The sequence below is a fragment of the Marmota flaviventris genome, chromosome 13, assembly GCF_047511675.1.
Source record: "Marmota flaviventris isolate mMarFla1 chromosome 13, mMarFla1.hap1, whole genome shotgun sequence".
NCBI lineage: Eukaryota > Metazoa > Chordata > Mammalia > Rodentia > Sciuridae > Marmota > Marmota flaviventris.
The window spans coordinates 99,533,800-99,556,822 of NC_092510.1; the positions used below are offsets into that span (position 1 = coordinate 99,533,800).

The following is a 23,023-nucleotide window of genomic DNA, read 5'->3' on the forward strand; positions in this document are numbered from 1 at the left end:
GGAAACTCACTTCCCACGGTCGAGAGTGGCCAGCTCGACCAGGCCTGCAGCACGGCTCCTGGCGCTGCCCGCTCCTGGACAGCAAGCCGAGAAGGATTTTGAACTTTTTAAATGATTTTTTTAAAAATCAAAAGAAGAATTTTAAAATGTCCTCTGAATAACACTTGGGGAGGAATATGTGAGCATTTTTTGAAATTCAAATTTCAGGGTCTACAAGTCTTGTCACTGGAGCGAAGCCCACCAGGCCTTTCCCTTTGGTCTCCTGTTTTCCCGAACAGTGGCCACCAAGACAGAGACCTGGTGACCTCAGTCCCGCAGGACCACGAGCCAGTTTCCCTTGGCCCCCTGCAGACAGAGCACCAGGCCCTGCCTGAAGGAGCGTCCGGCTGGCGGGTCTGGAGGCGCCCTGTGGTCATCAAACCTGAGCCTCTGTCTCCTGCACCCCTTCTCCCAGAGGAACTTCAGAGGCACTGGTAACTGTCCCATCCCTGTCCCTTGGTTGGGACATCCCATTGCTCCCATGACCCAACCAGGCAGGAACCAGGAGCTGCAGGAATCCGACGGCTCCTCGCCAGGAAGCCATCCGCCTCACGTCCCCCCTTTGCCCTGCACACACCGCACGGTGGATAGCTCAGGAAGTCCAGCGCCCACGCCGCGGCCCTCGAGGTCCACCACCCAGCGGCTCCAGAGCCGTGTTTCATCCCGGGACCCAGCACACCTCCAGAACAAGGACGCACGAGGTTGCTCCTGTCTGCTGCCGCTCCCTCGGGGCACGGGCCCCCTTTCCGGGTCCAGGTGGGGGTGGGGGTCAGGCTGGGCCTACGGCCCGGGCCGGGTGGGTCCCAGGCAGCTGCTCACAGCACCAGATTCACATGCACACTCACCGTCCAGCCGCCACCGTCGGTGCGCATGTCACAGTAGACCTGGAAGCCCGCGGGGTAGTGGGTGGGGAAGACGGAGTAAACACCATCGTCCTGTTGTCCACTGAGGAGGACGTCCAGGCAGTCTCGGGGCCGAGAGCCTGCCATGGGGAAGGCCCATCAGGGTGGCCACGGCCCAGGCCCATGTCCCCACCACCCCTTCCTACCCAAACAGTCCCTGCTCTCTCTGACTTGTCTGTCCACCCCACGATGCCACGTGCAGTCAGGAGCACCGGCCTTAGAGCCAGAACTTGGTTCCGACACTCTCTGGACCTCACTTTTCTTCTCTGGTAAATGGGTTAAGAGAGCTCGACGGGAGGGTGTGGGTGACGTGCTCGCAGCTGCTCAGCCACAGGAAATCCTGGGTCCCCAGCCGGAGTGTTCCCTTGTCTACCAGAGCCGTGAGGTGGGTGGCCAAGGACAGGGCACGGTGGGGCCCTGGCTCTCCCTGCTCGCCAGGGCAGGACCCATGAGTCACCTGGGAGGCATCCCCCGTCCACTCACCGTTGGCGCAGCCCCGGGGCCGGGCGCCCCTGGAAGGAGCCCTCTGGAGGTCGGCCTTGACTCGGGGCCGGCTCAGCCCTCGGTCCCTCTGCAGGGCATCCAGGACGTCGCTGACAGAGTTCACCAGGTGAGCCAGGTGGCCTTGGCTCTCGGAGAGAAGCTGCAGAGCACGGGGGCTCACTGGAGGGCACAGAGACCCCGCAGGGACCCCGCAGGGTCACGGGCACACAGCGCGCCAGAAACCTGCCAGAAGGGCCCTCCCCCAAGGCAGAAGTGGGCTCCTGGCCCAGTGAGCCCCGGCCTGCTCCGACCCGGCTCCCTGTGCAGGGTGTCTGAGGGTCAGCCGAGCTCTGCTGGCTGCTGCAGGTCTGAGACCTGGGGTCCCCGAGGGCAGGGGCCCAGGTGGGAGGAGGCAGTGTGTCCCAGCAGGTTCCTGCCGCCTGACTGCCCTTCAGCCATTTCTGTACAGGTGGCCGGGTGTGGGTGGAGGCAGCTCGTGGCAGGGCCAGGCTGGGGTCAGCCTGACCACCCACTGACCAGTTCCACAGCTACGGCAAGTGCCCTGTAGGGGTCCTTCTATGGAAAACGGGGCCAACATCACCTCCCTGGCCAAACTGCCCTGGTGGCCACTGCAAACAGCACAGTGGGCCCAGGGCGTGCTCCCAGAGCTCCATGGCACCCCCAGGCTGGAGGACACCCACCTGCCACCTCTTCTGGCCCCCAAGCAAGGTTGCCAGGCAGGGGTGACAGATCTGCCCTTGACAGAGGGATACTGAGGCTTGGCGAGGTGACGGGAGCCTGGACACAGGCTAGGGGCTGGGTCCAGGACCAAGGACACCCGCTCCGAAGCCCCATCCCCTATGGGACCGCTGCTTTGAGGTTCCGCGGTCGGCTGATGTCGCGGACCTCTCTGGGCCTCCCACAGTGCTGCAGAGGGCTGGGACTTGAGGTCGTCAACTCCTTGTTACAAATGGGGAAACTGAGGCCCAGAATGAGGAGCAGTCCCTGTGAGGGAGCAGGCATGAGGACCAGGCCTCAGGTCACTTCCCCAGGACTGTGTCACTGTACAACAAACCCAAGGTCTGGGGGAGCCAGGCCCCTGGCAGAGTGAGACCTCTCTGGCCTGCACAGGGGGATGAGGACAGTCTTTCTGGGTGGGGGTTCCCAAGCACTACACCAGTGTCCTTTTTTTGACTCCTGCCCTCCTGCCCCTTGCTGCCCAGGGCAGGAGCTCAGCAGGACCCTGTGGCTCCCTGGGGGGTTCTGGGGTGCCGGTGGCCTGAAGGGTCTGGGGTCTCCTGCTTCCACAGCCTGGTTTCCAGGAGGCTGTGGGACCACGTGGAGGGGGAGGGAGGGAGGGACATGGGCAGATTACAGGCAGCTGGCAGCGTGCAGCAGGCCGGTCTCACACACCGAACCTGTCACTCGCCAGATAATAGCCCATCGGAGGAAGGAAAATAGAAACGCACCAGCCGGCAGTTTACAAAATATGATGCCCGCTCGCGGGAGGCAGCCAGCGAAGCTGTCAGTTCCCCTGTCACCTTCCCCTCCGCCAAGCAGGGGATTCGGTGAGGGCTGGGCCTGGGGGAGCAGCGCAGCGGGGTCACTGGCCATTGGGCGGGCCCCTTGGAGGGACGCGGGCAGCCCGGGGGCTTGGGCAGTGGAGCCACCGTGCTGTGGCTCGTCCTTCCAAGAGGCGGAGCAGCCTCAGCTCAGGAACTCAGGCGCGGCCCTCCCTCTTGCTAACGGGCAGGGAAGACCTCGGTTCAACCAGCAAATGATTAAAGTTGAAAATGTTCACATAAACATGCCCCGAATTAATGGGCAAGTCAGTCCCTGCTCGCACCGGGAGGAGGCGGCTGCTTCAGAGGCCAGAATCCCAGTGGCTGCTCCCAGCATCTTGCGGGCGACCAAGCTCCCGAAGCCCTTTGCGTCTGCCCCTCCACCTCCGTGGGGTACTGGGCTGAAGGTCACCCTTAACACAGGGCCTGGCACGGCTGAGCCTCCCCGAGGGCTCTCACGTCCCTCGGCATGGACGTGTTACCCCATTTTACAGGTGAGAAAAACCAGCCTGGAGAGATGTGACCTGCCCGAGGACCCCAGCTGGCCAGGCCGGACCCCAGCTCTGCCACCTCAGACCCTCAGGGCAGAAGCTCAGCCCAGCCAGAGGGCCTGGGGGGACCCTGCCTGAGAACACCTGACGCTTGCTCCTGTGCTAGGTTCTGGGGGGTAGGGCTGGGGTCTGGAACCTGCCCAACTGGCCTCTGCCAACGCCCGCGGAGGCCGGGCTTTGAGAACTCAGGGCTGTGCAGCTGGGCGTCTGGCACAGGGAGAGGAGGGCTTCTTCAGAGCCATGGCCGCTGCCTCTGGGTGAGACAAAGAGGCAGGTCTCTGGAATCTGGAGACTGGGAAGCTCAACAGTGTTGAGGGACAACCACGTCTGGGGGCTGTGGCAGGAAAGGGTCCCAGGAAAGCTGTCCATGCAATGGAGGGGGGGCCCTCCCAGCCCAAAGGGTGAGCGTTGTTGGCGGGCCAGGCCCCTGCTGACCAGGCCGAGCCTGGGGAGGGTGAGCCTGGAGCTCTCCCGCCTGCAGGGACGCTCTGGGGGGAGGGGCGGCGGGAAGGCCAGCTAAGCTTCCCCCAGCCCGCCCCATCTGTCACCCCGACAGGGCGATGAGGACTGTAATTTCTCCAGCTGCAGCCTTCAGAGGGAGGGAAGAGCCCATTGCTCATGAGCTACGGAGTGACCAAGTGCTTGGTCATCCCTGGTGTCCGGAAGGGGGGTGGATGGAAAAGGCTAGGGCGCTGCTGGCGGCCTGGGCTGGGTTCCAGCCCCTGGGGAGTCACAGGGGTGACAGGGCTCAGGGCTGGAGTCTGAGCAGGTAGCCGGTGGCTGAATTCCAGGCACAATACCAGGACACCACCACCACTCCCCCCGCCCCTCTCTGGGCCTCAGTTTTTGTTGTGGAAAGTGGTAGAGGCAGCTAGACAGTCCAAAGTCCCTGACCCCATAAAGGGGCACCTTCTGGCCAGTGCCTTGGGGCTGTCACCACAGGGATGCCAGCAATCCTTCATCCAGCCCCGCTGGTGCCTGCAGGAACCTGACTCAGGGGCAGGGAAGGGCGGGGTGGGGACAGACTGAGGGTCTGCATCCCTGGAAGGCTGTGGGCGGTGTATGGGGGGGACTCTGGGGACAGGGTGCAGCTCTCTGACCCCACCTCGGGCACTATCCAACCACACAGCCTTGAGCACGTCGCACCCCTCTGAGCCTCACTTTGCTATGACAGGATGGTGCCCAGCCTTGCCAGCATCACCCTGCCTCTTGGAGGGCCCCAAGCGTGACCCTTGGCTGTCCCAGGGTCACCAGGAGAATGTGCAGGACAGACAGGGTCTGGACCCTGGTAGCCAGGAGCTGGTGGCTGTGGGCGAGACTTTGCCTCTGGCCTCATGCTCTCCGCAGACGGCAACGGCCACGGCCCCTGGTCGGGGCTGAAGTGAGGCCTGGGCTGCAGGCGCCAGTCCAAGGGCAGCGCGTGGTGTCAGCAGCCCCCACCTCTGCGAGGCCCGAGGCACAGCCCCACCCCTTACCTGGATGAGGCGGCCCTGCTCATGCTGCAGGGAGCTGAGCCCCTGGCCCAGCAGGCCGTGCCCCTTGCGCAGCCCCGTGCACTCGGCCTGCAGCTCCGAGGCCCTGGCCAGCAGTCGGGGCAGCTGGTCGGCCAGGGTGTCCAGCAGCTCCTGCTCCTGGGTGTCCGCCAGCTGTGGCCGGGCCTGGTGCTCAGTCAGCGCCCGCAGCACCGAGGCCTGGGCACCCTCCAGCCGGGCAAAGCCGTCCGCAAGGTCAGGGCAACGTGGGTCGATGAGGATGCTGAGGCGGGAGCTGTCGGCCCTCTCCACGGTGACCAGGGCACTGTTGGCCCCGGCCGGTCCCGTGCTGACGATGGGTGGGGGCGCCGTGCCCGGGGCGTGCACGTGGTTCAGGAAGAGCACTGCGCTGGTGACGGCCACAGCCAGCAGCACGGCCAGGGACAGCAGCACGGTGCACAGCACGTAGCCACAGCTCGGCCGCTGCAGGCCAGCCCAGGATGCATGGACAGACAGACAGACGGACAGGAGAGAGGGGGGCAAGCGTCAGGGGCAGACCCCGGCCTCCGGCTCTGCCCAGTGAGGACTCGGGGGTGCTGGGGGCGCGGGCAGCAAGAGAACTAGAAAGGTGGAGGGAGCCAGGGCCCAGAGGGCAGCCAGGACAGGGAGAAGTGCACTCTGCCTTCCCTCTGACCCCCTGCCCCACCTGCCACCTGCCACAGTGCAGCACAGCGGCCCCCGGTCCCCTTCACGTGCAGCCACCTGGATCCCACAGAGCCCCGCGGGTCCAGTGGGGGCTGAGGCACATCCCCACTCTGCCGCCCGCAGGCCTGGGCTCAGGTTCCTGTGTGACCTCTGCAGAGGGACCTCACCTCTCTGAGCCTCAGTTTCCTCACCTGTAAAAATGCAGCAATAGTGGCTCGCGTCTCTCTGTATGTGGGCACCTGCTCTGCTGACCCAGGGAGAGAGTCTGAATGGTGACGTGGGTCATGCTAAAATGGACATGCTGTCACTGCCCTGGGGTAGTGGATGCCAGTCACCAAAGGTCCCGCGGATCCCTTGTCTGTTCTACGGTGGCTGGTCTCTACCTGCTGGGCACAGAGTGGCTGCCTAACATCTCCTCTCCTCTCCCCTGGGCTGGCCCTCTTCACAGGGCAGGGCCCTGGCAGGACAAATGCCAAACAGCCCGAAGGCCACTGGGGAAGGTCCCTGCCTTAAAGACTGAGGCTGTGACTCCCAGAACGGGATGAATGGAGGCAGGGAAGGCAGGGGACAGGTCAGAGGACCGGGCCCTCTGGGCGGGGCCTAATGACCAAAGCAGCCCCAGCCAAAGTGCAGCTTGCAGTTAAGGGCGGGCGTGGCTCACAGCAGCAAGTGCTTATGGGGCAGATTCACGGGGTGAACCGCTGGCAGCTACTGGACATTTTACACAAAGGAAAAGAGGCCCCGAGAGGGCAAGGGGCTTTCCCAGAGTGACACAGCAAATTAGGAACAGAGCTTCAGTTGGATCCCAAGCCTCCTGCTTTCCCCCAGGGCCAGGGACCCCCTACCACTGAGTCTCCTCAACGTCATGACACACATTTCCAACTTGCTGAATCTGAGATGCTTCTTTAAATGAGTTAGTATACAAAAGCACTTGGAGCTGTGCCTGGCCCCTGTGTTTCTGCGATAAATATTAGCAGCTTTTATTATCCCGCGATCAACGTGCGCCAGTGTCTGTTGGTGGTTTTATTTCTGTGGCTCTGGATGCCTGAGGGGCACCCCCCCTTCTCTCTCTCTCTCTCTCTCTCTCTCTCTCCACATTGTAGCATCTCTGACGTTGCAGGGGCGTCTTGCACTGTAACTGACAGCGCTCTGGCTGCCTTGGGGAGACAATCCGTCAGGTCTTACTACTGAGAAAGCGTCGGGAGGCACCAGCTGCCTTTCTGTAAATTCACATGCTAATAAGAAGAGGACAGGTGAGGAGGGGCAGGCAGACCTGGGGACCCTGAGGAAGGGTCTGGTTTTTTGTCAAGATGAGGGACAGAGGTCCTTGGACTGTCTCTCTGGTCATGATGCCGGGTCCCCCACACCCGGACAATCTTTTCCAGCCAGACTCCACCCCAGCTCCCCCGGCTCCGCACGGGCTGCTCCTGGGCCGGGCACAGCTGCTCGCCTTACTCCCTTTCCTGGTGGCCCAACTGGCTTTCCTCCTCAGGCCCCAGCGGGGTCATCTCCTCCAGGAAGCCTTCCTGGATTTCCCTCCTTCCCTGAGCTTGGGGGCTTCTCCCCGTTCCCCATGATGGTGCTGGTTGAGACAGAAGGTCATTAGATCCCCCATGCAACATTCTCTGGGTCTCCCTAGGAGCCAGGCTCCCTGAGGACACGAGGGTGGGGAGGTCAGACCCCGGGTGGGGAGCTCGTGTCCCAGGGACTGTGATTCATAACCTCCCTGGGGCGCTGAGCCACGTGGGCAGGTGATGGAAGCCGTGGACGGCGTTTCTGGGGACTCAGGGCTGGCGGATGCCCTGGACGGTGAGTCCCAGCACAGGCGAGGACCTGCTCACTGCCGGGCACAGACTGTCTTGACTGCTGGATATTGATGGACGGACAGACGGATGGATGGACAGAAGGAAGGAAGAGCAGATGGCCTAGGCCATGTCTGCAGGACGATGCTGGACTGGGGAGGAGGCGAGGGTCTGCTGGGACCTGCCGTGCATGGTCGGCAGAGGCTCATGCCTCCCCACTGAGCCCCGGATCCTGAGGCAGGGCCACTTCTGACCCTGTGCCCACCTCTGATGATGCGGCACAGAATGAAGGTGACCTCTGGGCCGGCCCAGGCCCCAGCGGCTCACAGAGAGACAGGCTTGGCACGATCGGTCACTCCATGGGCACCCGCGTGCTCCCCCCAGCTCCAAGCAACCTCCTGCAGTGAACAGCAGGGTCCAGCTCACCTTGCCTACGGGAAACTGAGGCTCAGAGAGCAAGGACCCAAGCCCAAAGCCACGTGGGGACAAGCAGTAGAGGCAGCCTCTGCAGGCTGGGCGGCTCGCGGTGGGCAGATGCGCCAGGACCACTCCCCAGCATCCTCCCGGGTCTTTCCTCCTCTTAAGGAGCTCCGGCTGGGGCTCCGGAGACAAAGCCCCGCGTCAGCAAGTAAGTCCCAGCCTTGCGTGTTCCAGCGTCCGCCGGGAGACACCTTGCCCCGAGCATCTCTGCGCTGCATCCTTGGACTGTGCAGCGTCCAGGTCCCTGGCTGGCGTGGTGGGGGTGCTCTGCAGAGCAGCCAGCCACCCCCCCACGGGGCGTCCAGGACACCAGCCCGACCGACCGGGCACCCTCCTCTCCACCCCCAGCTCTCCCTGGGAAGACAGAGGCCACCAAGGAGGGCAGGGGCTCTCGCAGGCTTGGGGACCCTGGAGGCAGGGACATCGCAGCCAGGAGACGAAGCAGGGCACTTGGCAGAGGAGAATTAGTCTTCAGAGATCAACCTTAAAGATGAAGTGCTATTCGCTTTTATAGGCTGTGGTTTACGTGCCTCGCAAAGAAATCTGCCTGAGACAGCGAGGAGCCGGCGAGGGGGCCTTGGGCTGCGGCTCACTGATCAGCCTTTGGCCACCACAGAGCCAGGGACCCCAGAGGATGGCGCGAGGGGGAGGGGCCCCACTTCCCCTGAACGAGGCATCCCAGGTGGCAGCCTTGAGGCCAGCCTCCCGGAGCCCAGGAAGGGAGACCCAGGTTCAAGGTCCACTTCAGCCACTAACTGCCCATGTGAGCTACCAACTGCGGGGGACACAGCTTTGTTCCTTGAGTGACCCCCAGTGCCAGCCCAGGGTCCATGGCTGCTTGGAAAACCTTAGCCCACAGAGGACAAGATGGACTTGGGCTGGGAGAGAGGCAGGAGGTGCCCCAGTTAGGTGCCACCTGCTCAGGCTATCTACTCGGTGTCACCAGTCCCCAGTGGAGCTCTGGGGAAGGATAAGAGGGCTGAGGGGGAGGAGCTCCGCCCTCACGCTGCCCTTCTGCCTTGATTCTGAGGAAGGTGGGTGGCACAGTCCCCTGAGTGGCCCGAGCCTATCTCCTTGGATGAAGTCACAGAAGAAGGTCCCCCTCCAGGGGGCAGGCGAGGTCAGAGCCTACGTGAGCCTCTGCGCCCCACTGCCTCTCCCCGGAGCCCCAGCCAGGCAGGAAGCTGTTCATCCCAGGAGGATATCCAGGGGCCGTGGACTGGAAGAACCAGGAGCCTGGGTGCTCTGGAGCCCTGAGGGAGCCGCACAGCCCCTGCCCCAGCCCAGAGCCCGGGGGTTCTTCCTCCACCTGAATTATGAGCCCCAGGCCCTGGCAGAAGCCCTTGGGAAAGGGCGGGTGTTTCTGTTCCAATTCTGGAGTCCCCCAAATGTAGGAAGAGATTGGCCTCCTGTGTGACCTGAGCAGGTGCCCCTGTCCTGCCAGAGCCTCTTCAATGGAGACCATTCTGAGGGGCATCTGGAGCCACAGCACTGGGAGGGTCCCAGGAAGAGGGGCTTACGGTGTCCAGAAGGAAGCAGCTGCAGACGTCGCCCCTCCTGGAGGCGCGAAGCCCCCAGGCTCTCTGGCTCCCCAGGGGGCGCTCGGCTCTGGTCTGCTGGGGTCTGCCCCCAGAGGTTTCCTATAATGGCCTGTCCACTCTCCCCAAACACACAGCTCCTGGCCTCCCAGGTGGCCTGCCTGGGCCTCACGCCCACTGAAGCCCACACCAGGGTCTGTCCACCCCAGCAGGAGGATGGCACCAACCCACCAGCTGTCCTCCAAAGCTAGCACCTCCCTGGGCCCCCTCACCCACATCCAGTCAGTCACCCAGCTCTGTCCCCTGCCTCTGCTGCCCCCTCGACCACTGCCCCACCCCCAGGTCCTGCCCTGGCCCAGGCCCCACCACAGAGACCACAGTGACCATCTCCCTGCCGGCTCCCCCTCCCCCAACTCCAACACAAGGACTCCCCCAAGGCAAAGCCGTCCAGGGCACTGAGACCACCCCAGGGCACCGGAGGCTCGGCTAGTGTCAGCCCTGGTGACCCTCCCCTGCACCTGAGCCCTCTCCACCAAGCTTCTCCACTGCGGCCTCTGCCTGCCCGGGGCTGCCCACCGGCCACACAGGGCTGCACAGTGAGCTCCGGAGCAGCAGGACAGGGGAGCCCCAGGAGTCTCCTCTCCCCTCTCCCTCTCCCTCACCCCAAACGTGGCCCCATCCCAAGCCCCAGGAAACATGAGGGATGAGGCCCAGTGGTCATGCTGAGTCCCACCGCCTGTGGTATGATAAAGTCTGGCTTCTGGGTTTGCTTCTGGGACTCTAAGCCTCCTGAGGCACAGCCTCCTTGCACCAAGTATGTTCTCCATAAATAGCCACCAAGTGGATTAAATACAGCAGGAGTTAAGGTTAGACATCAGGAAAAACTTCCCCATGAGAATTTGTTTCTTTCTTTCTGGGATGTTTTTTTGAAGTTTTGAAAACATCAAGAGACACTGTCTGGGATGGGCTGCAGGTCAACCTCATTGCGGGGAGGCTTAGGGACTGTGGAAACCAGCCCTCACCTCCCTAGGGAGGAGACAGTTTCTGGTAACTTCCTCCCTCCAGGCTGGAAGGACCATGTCTAGTTGTAGATCCTTTCATCCAAGTAACTCCAACTCCTGCAGACTTTGCCGCACCCTTGTGCTCCGGAGCCTGGGGGCCCCTCCTTCTGCCCGGTGAAAGGACGGTCCTGACGCTGAGGTCAGCAACGTGTCCTAGGTCACCCAGAAAATGAGAAGAAGAGGCCAGACAGACGGAGTGGCCCGAGGTGGTCCCGGGACCCAGGGGTGTGGACGTGCCCTGAGAGCCACACACCCGAGCGGAGCCCTGCCCCGGGGAAGGATGCCGTCACTCTGGCTGAACCTCCCTCCTTGCTCTTCCCAGAGGCCGCCCTCTGCTGCCCGAGTGCCCGGGCTCAGCTCCCAGCTCCAGCGCCTCGTGTCCTCGTCTGTCCTGGGTGATGGGCACCTCTGCCACCCAACTTCCAGGGTGGTTGTGACTAAGAAGTGAGAGATGAAGGGCTGAGCCCAACTGGTACCCCGGGGTGGGCACTGGAATATTCTAGAAGAAGGGACCTGTGACAGAGGCCCTTGTGGTGGGAGCTGGGGTGCAGAGAAGAGATTAGGGTCCTGACAGCCTGGGAAAGGGGTCCAGGTGCTTTGAGAACCAACCTCTTCATGGGTGCACAGTGCTTTACAGTTTGCACAACACCCCATATTTCACTCAGTCCTAAAGGGAGGAGGACGCAGATTTTGCTGCTCCCATTTTACAGACGGTACAGCCCAGGCCCAGAGAGGAGGCATAACTTACCCAGAGTCACACAGCCTGTCAATCAATGGCTAAGGTGAAAGTGGAAGCAAGGGAGGGGAGGCTGCCCAGGGGAGGCAGGCCTCGAGGGAACCAGGGCCCCGAGGCTCTCTCTGCCTTGACAGTGGGCACAAGAAAGGCCTGGGCTCCGTCTGAAGCTTCAAATAAGCATAGAGCTGGCCCAGGGGACAGCCGGCCACCTGCTGGCTCACCATGTGAGGAGAGGGGTTTCTGGTATTGGCTCAGGCTCCTGGACCCCAGTCATGCTCAGGGGCACGTGCAGCTGGGAGCTGAGCCCCTGGGGAGCAGCAGGCCTGGGAGGCTGAGCCTGGCCCAGGACACCTTGAAGCCACATCTCAAACGGATCCCTAGAAGCCACCTCCCCTAGAGACAGCGCAGGCTCCCTGGCTCATCGCCCAAGGCCCCTCCTGGCTGAAGCTCTGAGCAGCTCACTCAGCAAACAGCTTTCAGCTCCCAACCTGAACGGCCTGGAAGGAAGGGGGCCTGGGCCTGCAGGGGGACCACAAGTGAGGACCCAGAAGGTGTCTGTCCAAAGGGAACTGCCCTGGAGGGGGGACCCAGTGCTGGGGGATGGGGCAGAGTGGAGGCACAGGCTAAGAACCCTACTGGGACTGAGAGACACGGCCACTAGGCATCTGGGAAGGCTTCCCAGAGGAGGTGGCTTCATTTGCGCTGGGTTTGAGGACTAGGTAAGGTGTCCCTGAATGAAGAGGCGTGTGTGTGTGTGTGTGTGTGTGTGTGTGTGTGTTGGGGAGCCTGGTAGAGCCAACAGGAAGAGAGATCAAAGATCTGGAAGTCGAGGGAGACCCAGAGTCGGCAAATGACAAGCAGTCCGTACCTGCAGGGGACTCAGAGGAAGAGAGATGGGGCCAGGCTGGGGACGGCCCTCAAGGACAAGTTTAGAAATTAAGGCTGAGTCCAGACTCAGCAGGAGGGGCTTGGTACCTGGATGGCTTGGGGGAGACCAAGCTTAGGCAGTCAGGTAGACCCTCCTGTCCCCTGAGAAGGCGGTGGGAGAAGCTTGGGAGAAGGTTGGGGCTCAGCCTGGGTCTGGATCTTTGCTCTTCTGCTTACAGGCTGTGTGACTGGTGACCACCCTGACCCCAGTCTGAGATGTGGGATGCACACCGCTGACCGGCCCCCAGACGGCTTTGGGAAGTGAGGCAGTGCAGAGGAAGGGAAAAGGTGTGCCAACTGCCGGAGGCTGGGTCCCCCTGCCACACCAGTGTCACTTCAGAAGAAGGAGCAGGCTGCAGCTCCAGAGAGCAGGGGCCGCCAAGGCCCGCCCCTGCCGCCCCCTCCAGTGGCTGCAAACTCACTGTTCCTTCCCCAGTGACAGCTGTCTGGAAGAAATTTAAAATTTAAAACGAACAGCCCCATTATCTCCTCTCCATGGTGAGCAGCCGCTCCTCCAGCCTGCCTGCCCTGTCCCTTGGTAGCCCAGCCTGGGGCAGCCCTGGGGCAGCCCCTCCACCTCAGCTCTGGATGGCACCCCTCGATGATGGCCAGCCCTGCTCTACTCTCACCTCTTCCCACCCTCCGGGACAGAGGTGGGCACCCTCCAAGTCTCCAGCAGGGCAGAGGAGCAGGAAGGGAGGGCCCAACCAGCCCTGAAGCACACAGACCAGGGTTCAGATCCCTGCAGAGCTGTGTAGCCTCAGGCTGGAGATGGGCCTCTCTGAGCCTTGCTTTGCTCGCCTTAAAGTCAGAGAATCACAATGTCCAGCCTTCTTAACAGGAGATGAACGTGTATTGATTCCCTGCTGTATGCAGGGTCCTGACATACGGGAAAGATTAAGGGGAGATCCAGGGAAGCCACTTCTGGTTCTGAAGCTCAGGTTGATGTACCAGGTGCCTGGCACAGGGTGGCATCCAGAGTGGGGACTTTGTAAGTGCTGAAGATGCCCAAGATAGAGGTGAGGAAATCGATTCAGCAAGGGAAGTCATTTGTCGGTCAAGAGCAAACTAAAGGGCTGATCATAGCTAACTATAGGTCCTCTACTCAGTCTGCACACGAGTACCCAGAATCTCTGCTGGGGACTGGAGCAGGGTGCACCTGGCCACAGCCCGAGAAGCTCCTCCGGGGGCGCCGCCCCCATCTGAGCCCCGAGTCCAGTATCCTATGGGGAGGATAGAAGGGTGCCCGCCCCGGGCCTCCTGGCAGGAGCTCCCCAAACTCCAGCCCCCGCAGTAGGTGCCCGCCTTGCAGCCCAAGCGGACAGCACCTCACCAGCCGCTGGCCCCTGTCCCCGCGCCGGTGTGTACCTGCGGCTTGTCGCGGGGCCGTTCCTCAAGTTGGGAAGCACCGCCCATGGTCTTCCACCGGTCGTTGACCATCTTCCGGCAGGACTGGCGGGGGCGCCTGCCGAGGCGCGCCGCTGCGGAGCGCAAAGGCGGCGAGGTGGGCGCAGGCTCGGGCGCGGAGCGCGCTCTGTCCGCCGGGTCCCTTCCTCGGTACCCGGCACCGGGGCGACCCGGCAGCGGGCGGCTGTGTGCAGGTGTGTGTGTGTCCCGGTGTGCGCGCGGGTGTGTGCGGGAGCGCGAGAGCCGCCCGCTGCCAGCCCGCCTGCCGCTCTCGCTGCGCGCCGTCCCCGCTCCCCGCTCCCGCGCCTCCCTGCGCGCTCCTCTCCCAGCTCCTTCTCCCGCCCCCTTCTCAATCTCCGTGTCTTTTTTGTCTCGGACTCTCCTGCCTTTTATTGCTCCCCTCGGCCTCCCCCCGACACACACGCACGCACGCACGTACACACACCAGCACGCGCACAGGCACCGCGGACTTGGAGAGTCAACTCCACCTCCCAAACGGCCCGGATAAAGGAGGCAGAACTGGTCCCCAGACCCCCGGCAAACGGGCACGGGCTGCGGGCTGACGGCACCTCTGCACAAACTTCCTCTCGGCGGGACTCGCACCAACTCACCCTGCGCGGGGCGCGGCGCCAAGCGGGCCTCGTGGACGCCCCCGCGGCGCCGTCGAGCGTCTCCCGGGAGCGGTGCCGCGCTCCGCTGGGCTCGGGGCGCGGGGCCCACTCCTAAACCCTAGGAGTCAGGGGTGGGGACAGGCAAGAGTGCGCCCCCTGTGGGCCCGAGGTCTTGGTCGGGGTCCTGGGGCAAGTGTGCCCAGCCGGGGAGTCTCCGGCCGCCTGCCCCGCCCCGTTCCAGCCCCGACGCTCCAGCCGGGTTTTGGGAACGCCTCGGCCTGCGTTCCCAGACCCGTGCCCTGGAGCTCGCGGGCCCACAGCGGATCGACGCTTCTCTGCCCAGGAGGCTCGCGGGCCGAACCTGGGTCCCTGCCGCTAGGACAGCTGCGGGCGCCGCGGGCGCGCGTACGAGCTGCTCCGCGACCTTTCCGCGCTCCCGACGCGTCCCGCGCAGTCCCAGTCCCCCGCCTCCCCCTCTGCCCGGAGAGGAGGGATTTGAGCCGGGAGGGGGGCTTCTTAGGCGCCCCTTCCCACCGGCAGCACTTTTAAAAGCATTTAATCCGCCCGAGCAGCCTTCGGAGGTAATTGACAAAGTCCTTAATCTGCACCGTTAACGAGCTGCTATTGTGGCTTCTGACCGGGTGGCTCCCACACGCCCCACGCCGCGCCCCCGCCGGCTGCCCCTCCCCCGCGCCTGTCTGCGGTCGCCTGTCTCCGGCTCCCCCAGCTCCAGATAGACGCCCCCGTTCCCGTCCCCCGCTTCTCCCGAAGCTGTTTTCCGGCTCCCGGGGCGCCTTGGCCCGCCACGCTGTTCCCTGGCACCGTCTTCGTCTCTCTCCCACCGGCTGCCAGTCTGTCTCCCCATCTTTGTCCCTCTCCTTGTCCCTCTCCGCGGTCGCGGCAGGCCACCTGGGGGTGGGGGCTCGGGGCAGGAGTGCTCCTGGTCTCCGAGAACTACAACGGACTGGTGGTGGCCCCAGGCCGTGTGAGGAGACTGTCAGTCACTAGCCAGAAGCTGGGTTCCCAGTTCCTGTGGGTCTACAACCTTCTTTTCCTCCCTGGTCCCTGCTGGCCTCACCTGCAGCCCACCTCAGCTGCCCAGGCTCTGGCCAGGTTGTTGGAGAGGATCTCCCAGCACTGGCTGAGTCAGACTTGGGTTCCGTTCTAAACTCTGGCTCTTTCTGTGTGTCCTCCTTTTTTACTATTAATTAGAGAGTGGGTGGGTGACCTGGAGGACCCTCAGGCCTGGGCAGAAGGATGTGGTGGAGAAACAGGGTCCTGGCTGTGTGGCCTGAGTTTCTCCACATACTCCAAGGGGTTCACAGCACCCTCCAGGAAGGCCTCGGTGGGGTTCTAAGTGACGGTATGTTAAGGCACCTGGCAGGAAGGCCTAGACACACAACCCCCCCCCCCCCCCCCCGTAGATTCCATGTTCTCTCCTGAGCTGGGTTTCCTCATTGAGGAGGAAGCTGGGAGGTGTGCAGCCCCTGCAGGGGGTCTGGTATGAAGCAAGCTTGGGGTAGGGGCTGCATGTCTGCCGTTCCACAGTTGGAGTTAGGCAGAGCATGTCAACCCCAGATGAGTCTCTGCAGTCTGAGTGAGGGTGCTGAGGGCCAGCAGAGGAAGTCCTGGGGGGGTGTGCTGGGTGGCCAGGGAACGCACCCGAGAAGGGTCATAGGCCTCCCGTGAAGGCAGGGGTGCCTGGATGCTGGGGAGGAAGGAGTTCCCAGTGCGGGGCCACAGCAAGCTGTGTGCCTGGGCAGGTGCCCACCCAGCTTGCTCCAGACCGCCTGCTCCCAGGCCTGCAGAGGGAGCCTGGACAGGTGAGCGGGGGCCACCTAGCGGCTCCTCCTGGCAGTGTTTTCTGCCGGGTCATCACACCCGCTCAGCAAAGGATCCTCAACCCTCCTGCCTATGGGGCTGCAGTGTGCATGTTGGGGTTCAGTCCACACCCCATCACCCGCCCTATGATGCCTCTGTTTAGGACACCAGAGGGTCAGCCGTGACACATGACTGGCGTGAGCCTGCAGGTGCTTTGCAGGCTGAGCTCACCTGATGCTCCTGGGCATTGTCCTGGAGAAGAGCTGCACCTGTCACCAACCCCTCAGGGCGTCATGCGGAGGAGATGGAAGCCGTCCCAGAGCCTGTGCGACCCCGCCCTGAGACCTGCTGGAAGAGAGGACAGCTGAGCCCACAGAGCAGTCTCCCCACCTCCCATAGCCTTGGGACAAAGCCCGCGGTGCAGGACACCAACGCTAAGCCTGCGCAGCGTGCTGGCCTGGCTAGGATCGGGACTTCCCAGCCAGCCCAGGATCCATCTCAGGGAGGCCAGAGCCCATGTGGCCTGCAGGCCACATGGGACCAGATCCAAGGCGATAACTCCCCAACAGACAAGGCCCTGTCTGAGATACTTAGTTTAAATTCCAGGGAGAAGGAAGGGCTCTGATCTGACCCACTCGCCCTGTAGACCAGGCCTTATCAATCACAGGTTGTCAGCTGGCCTGGGCATGGTCCTTGACAGGTGCCCACTGCAGCCTACTGGGAGGGTGTGGCTTCTGGGGACCTGACACAGGGAGGGGTGTGGGGCAGACAGTGAGGCACACCATGTGGGAGGAACAGAAACCAAGAGTGCTAATGAGGGGACAAGGAAGAGTAGCTGGGGACATAGGGTGACAATATCCAGGTGCCACCCCTGGGCCAGTTGCCATCTGTTGAGTATCACCCTCTGCTCAGCCCCTCTACTAGGTGGGAGCTCTTACCATCTCCTTTTATAGGTAAGGAAATGGACGCGGAAAGGTCACTTACGCAGCACAGTAGCAGTCTCCTTAATAATATAAGCTGGGTGTGTTGGTGCCCACCTTTATCCCAGCCACTCAGGAGGCTGAGGCAGGAGGATGGCAAGTTCAAGGCTAGCCTGGACAACTTAGCAAGGCCCAGCCTCAAAATAGAAAGTAAAAACCAGGCTGGGGATGTAGCTGAGGGGTAGAGCCCTTGCCTAGTATGTGACAGGCTCTGGGTTCAATCCCTAATACTTTAAAATACATTATAAAAAACTGTATAATCAATACCAAATCACCATTTGGTAAGCATATCCCCTGTGCTAGACCCTGCTCGTGAGCACTACCTCTTACTTAAGTCATCCTCACCCAAGACCTGTGGGTATTGCTAATATCCCCGTTCAGAGAGAAGTACCTGGACCGAGGTCACACAGAAATTGGTGGGGCCAGGATTTGAGCCCTGGTCTGTGCACTGCTGGAACCCACTCTCTTTCTCAAATGCCTTGGCGCCTCTTGTCTGAGAGCTCCTGAACTGGATTGCAGCAAGGGACTCAGCGAACGTGGAGGGAATGTCAAATGTGCCCATCTCCCGGGGCCTGGGGCTGGCTGGCCAAGAGGTCAGGACCTCTGGCCCTCGTCCACCCAGCCTCTGCCCTGCTCTGCCACAGGCACTCAGTTCTCCCTGTAAAGCTGCTCCAACTTAACTCTGACAGTCACATTTATCATTAAAAATGAATTTGTCTTGGCTTCCCATGGCACGGAAAGGTGCTGTGCGGTGATTCAACGGGCTTGTCACCCCTCACGGTTAGGCACGGGGAGCTGAACAACTGGATGGTCTCCAACGCCAGCTCCTCATTTTCTGCAGCTGGAGCCAGAAATGTACAGTGGGCTGACATTTAATTTAGAATCCAACACACCTTGACACAAACCCATAATACAAAGGCGGGGGTGGGGGTGGGGCTGCCAAGCCTGGCAGGGTGGGGAGTCCAAGTGACAGGGTGGATTTCTTTCTTTCTTTTTATTTTTTATTTTGCTTTGTCAACACTGAGTGGGGATGACAGACCAGAGACTGTTCTCAAAGGCAGGAATTAGCAGGGAGTGTGCCCGTGTGCGTGCGTCCCTTTGTGTTGGCTCCCTGTGCACCGGGCCTCTGTGCCTTGAGTCCACTGGATGCTGTGTGTGGCATCTGTGGCGAGTCTGTCAGCTGCGCCCAGAGAAGCAGGTGCCCAGAGCAAGCCCCCAAGGCTGAGGCTGGAACCCAGGAGCGAGGGAGGATCGCACCTGCACCCACAGGTCCCCTGCATACAGTTGGGGCTCAATAAATACGGAGGAGAAAGGGGAATTGTTCTTTTGAAGGCTGGAAGACACTGGGTCTTGTTCGGCATCCTTGTGCACAGTTCGGGTCTGAGAAGCGCCTTGTTCAAAGTGATTCATCCCATTAACATACAGCCTGAATTTAAACCCCACAGTCTGACTCCAGAATCCACATTTGAAACCCACAGCGGCAGAATTGGGGGCCTCTCTGCAACCAACAATTAGGTTACAGATTTGTGGTGTTGAATCAAAAGTAACTGGGTACAAAAATCAAATTCTTGCTCAGAAGCCTGGATACAACCAGGGGCCACATCCCAACCCACGAGTGGCCCAGCTTCACCACAGTGGGCCCTCTTCTCACGTCCTTTGGCATTCTGCAGACGAGCTCCGTCGTCTGAAGTCCCCGGTGCCCGTCCTGTGGGTTGCCGTGTCCTCAGCTCTCACTCGAGGACAGCTTGTTTTCGTGCGTGTTTTGTACTTTTGGACTGTGGCTCTGTCTCTGTCAGAGCTTTGTCTGTGGGAGTCCTGTGTCCTGGGCTGGGAGTTGGTCTTCCCTGGAGGGTGAGCTTGCTTCCAGGGGGCATCTGAAGACATTCCCAACCCAGGACCACTTTAAGTTCCCATGCAGTAAATTTGGATCCAAAAATATCCGTAAGAACAGGCGGTGGGCATTAATTTACAGGGGATGTCTTCTGTGCCATACTTTCTCCTTGGAGAGAGCACTTTCTCTGATCTGTGCCTTCACCAAGGATGTGGCCTTGGTTCCTGGCCTTGCTCCCATCCTTTCTGGGACCCCAAGGCCTGTGTCCCAGACCCTGAACCCCAAGGTCTGCTTCCCCTAATTGACAATGCTTTTGGGCAATGTGGCTGCAGACCCCGATTGTCCTTGCTGTGTGTGTGTGTGTGTATGTTTAGGTGTTCATTTAACATGATGTTTGTCATTTTGTTTCTGAGCTCTGTGGACTCTGGTATCCAAATGTTCAGAGAGGCATTTAGTCCGCCATATTAAAAACAAAGTCCCTCCTTCCCACATGCGGATGTTTCCTCCTGACTTGAGGACACAGTGACAGCCAGGTTTGCATGTAATAAAATGCACAGATCATTCTAACGTGTTTTTCCTGGGTGCTGGAGAATGAACCAGGGCCTGGTGTTCGTGAGGCTCCACCCCCGAGCCGCGTCTCCTAGTGCCGGTCGTAGGGGTGCAGCGTGGGGGGTCTTGACCATCATGTCCGTCAATGCATAGCACCCATAGCATAGAGAGCATTGCCACTCTTCTAGAAAACTGCCTCATGCCCGTCCTGGTCACCGTCCCCCAAGATCACCGTCCAGGTGTGTCCATCACCAAAGCTTACGTCTTGTGAGTGGGACCATATGGGGGGGGCCCAGCCTGGGGCCTGGGGACCTGGCTGCTGCCCCCTCTGCTGAGCGTGGTATTCATCTCCGCCTCAGTTGGACGACTTTCCCGTTGGTGGACTTGTGGCCTGTTTCCACTTTGGGCTGTTAAGAAGGGTGGCCAGGAACTTGGGGCCGCATGTCCCCTGGAGTGTTGTGGACACAACCTTTGGACAATGCTGGGTCACGGGTGGGAGTGGCTGAGGGTACAGGAATGCAGCCCAGTGGCTTCCCACCATGGTGGCACCGTGGGACAGCCCTCCTGCAGGGCGTGGAGGTCCAGGTGCCTGGCATTCCGCCACTGCCCCCTGAATGTCACGGCTAGCTGTGCCTCCTAGCGCACTTGTGGCCCCCCCTGTGTCCATTCTCTCACCTTGTCACTCAGCAAAGGCTCCCTGGACAAGGCCCCGCAGCCTCCCCTGCCTCCCCCAGCCTCCCGCAGCCTCCCCCGGCCCCATGCTCTCTGGGCTCTCGGCGGGGGACAGCCCATCCCCAGGAGAAGCTGCCCCAGCGGGGTCCTCCCTCGGCATCACCTGCCAGAGGGTCCATCCTAAAAACGGTGGCTGGAAAGGCAGCTCGGCTGTCACCTGCGCCTCAGAGGAAGTCGAGGTCGGGGCCAGACCTCAGAGTGTCAATGGGGTGGAAGGGCGCGCCTGGCTCACTGGCTCCCAGCCCACCCTCCCGCCTCCCAGAGGACAAAGAGCCCCTTCCAAGCCCGCCAGGCTGCCTTCCAGCGCCACCGGTGCTTCCCCTGGGAGAAGCATCCAAGCCCTGCAGCCCAGATCTTCATGGGGACAGGGGACATTTCCCTGTCACCCTCCTCGCCGGCAGGGTGACCCCTTCCCATCTGCCTGTTGGCTCACGTGGCCTGCTCTGCGGGGCCCACCTTCCTGGCACCCGCAACCCGGGGCTCATCAGACCACGCCTGGGGGCAGGTGTACTGCTCGCGGGGCTGAGGCAACCTCCTGACCTCCGCCGAGGGTTCTCACGGCCCTGGCACAGCTCCTGGGCTCCCAGGCCGAGGCTCCCCTAGATGGACTCCCTTATGAAGACCAGCTCGAAGCTCCGACCCTCAGAGCTCCAGGGAGAAGCCTCACTCTCTTGCCTCCTCCGGTGTCCAATCCACCCGCACGTTCCTTCCACTTGCAGAGTTCAATTCCAGTGAACAAGTAAGCTGTGTTTGAATGGTGACCTTAGAAAGTAAAGCAGGGTGCTGTCACATAGGGAGATTAGAGGAGACTGTGGAGGAGGCTCTGAGGGAGAGTGAACCAGGCAGGGAATCCCAGGTGCAAAGGCCCTGGGGCAGGAACAAGGCTGGCCTGTGTGAAGAGCTGACCAGCTGTGCAGCCTGGTGGAGCACAGGGGGCAGGCTGGGGAGAGATGAGGTCAGAGAGGGAAGGAGGGGTGGCCGAGGCAAGCAGGGGAAGGGCATGGATTTATGACGGTTGCAGTGGAAACCTCGAGGAGTTCACAGGCAGGGGCCTGTGTGATCTGATGGACATTTTTGCACTTTTGCTCCGACTGCCACTTTGAGGACAGGGACAGTGAGGAGCTGCTGCTGTGCCGGGCGAGGGATAGAGGCAGCTTAGCTGGCTGTGCACACAGGCAGGAGCAGGCCGACGAGGGACAGGTTCAGGAGACAGAGCTCGGAGGCCTGGCTGGGGGAGCCCCGTGAGGACCAAGGCGGAGGAAAACCAGGGGACCCGAGGTCTGGGGCCACCTCAGGACAGCGGTCCTCCTGATGAGGTGGGGAGACTGGGGGGCGGGGCGACTGTGGCCAGGAGCTAAGTTGGAGGTGTCCATTAGGGCTTCTGAGGGCATGGGGTGGGCCTTGAATCCCCGAGGCTGGAGGAGGTCACAGGTGGGTGGGAGCTCTGGGGGAGGTGGCATCTGTGCTCCCAGATCCTCCCTGTTAGAGTCACACACCTGTGCCCTTCAACTGGTGACCTGTGTGCCTCCTACCCATCTGCAGGGGACGTGCCCTCGAGGCTTGCTTTAGCTAAGGAGTGTGAACTTCTGAGCGCCACCCTCCTGCCCCCCTGCCATGGCCATGAGCAGGCCCTGCCCTGGGAAACGGCAGCTCCCAGAGGGCGAGAGATGTGTTCAGGGCCTGCACCAGCAGAGCCACAAACCAGAAAGACAAACACTGTGGCGGTTAGCCGTCAGTGCTGGGACTGGTCCTCACACGGCGGCGGCACAGCTGCGGCTGACTGACACAGGAGCAGAGGCCAAGAGCTCTCCTCCCTCCCAGTGCAGTGGGCGGAGGACGGGAGACCGCCAGGGGCCCCAGGGCTGGGCCTGCCCACAGGAAGTGCTGAGCCAGCATTCAGAGCGGTGATGTCAAGGTGATCATTGTGAGCCACCGGAGAGGCGCCCTGAGTGTCTCCTGGCCCCGGACCCCATGGCCCCTGCTGCTGCCTGTGAATGTGGGGATTCATATTTTTTTTTTCCCAATTGTAAAATGCACATATTGTCACCACGTCCAGAGACGATGCTGTCACCACTCTGGGTGCTTCCTTCTCATCTGTTTCCTTAGTCATCACTGGGGACGATGGGGATGTTGGGCCAGTGGGATGGCAGCGTCCTGGGCTGGGAGAGGGCTTGCTCTGGGGTTGGGGTGGGAAAAGCACAGCCGCGTCTACTCCACACGTGCCGTGGTTGACCGCTGACGCCGTCAGACCTCTGTCCTCCTGGGCATTCCAGAACGTGCCAGATCTGCAGAGGCACTCTGTCTCCCAAGGACAGCCCTTGGCCACTGACGATGGGAGTTGGAACGTGGAGATGACCGTCCAGCTCCCTCGTCCCTGGGGAAGCAGTGCTACCTGGTTTCCCAGAGTCCCCAGGGGCTTGGGCCCAGGTGGCCAGCACCAGCACAGAACACCCAGTACTGGCCGCCTCCCTCCCCTGCATCCCCCCACACCTCCCCTCAGGGCTTCCCTGTCACTCCAGATACATCACTTACCACTTGGCCTTTGGCAGCTCCGCAGGATGGACGCTGGACGTTGGACACCAGACACCAGAGGGGCAGTGATGGAGGTCACGTGCCATCAGCACCCTCTAGCCTCAGGCTAGAGCAGAGATGGCCTTTACGTTCTACCTGCTGGGTTATCCGACATAGGCCACTGGGTCACCTGACTGGGAGAATTGCCCATGTCTTTAATAATTCAAAGCCTCGTGTTTAACGTAGATCTCCTTGACAATGACGCTGATGTTATAAGAGGGCCCTAGGTTCTGGGAGCTGAGCTGAGCGTGTTACAGCTACTG

The 23,023-nt window shown here is 61.6% G+C and overlaps 1 protein-coding gene across 1 annotated transcript in view; it reads right to left on the reverse strand.

Moving 5' to 3' along the window:
- Fibcd1 (fibrinogen C domain containing 1) overlaps nt 1–13,698 on the reverse strand; it is a 28,544-nt gene extending 14,846 nt beyond the window's left edge. The window contains exons 1-4 of the mRNA XM_027943190.2: nt 13,627–13,698; nt 5,013–5,492; nt 1,425–1,584; nt 885–1,021 (exon numbers count right to left, since the gene is read on the reverse strand). Coding sequence (XP_027798991.1) covers nt 885–1,021; nt 1,425–1,584; nt 5,013–5,492; nt 13,627–13,698 — 849 coding nt within the window. The remainder of the gene's footprint in view (nt 1–884; nt 1,022–1,424; nt 1,585–5,012; nt 5,493–13,626) is intronic.
- Nucleotides 13,699–23,023: the final 9,325 nt, after the last annotated feature.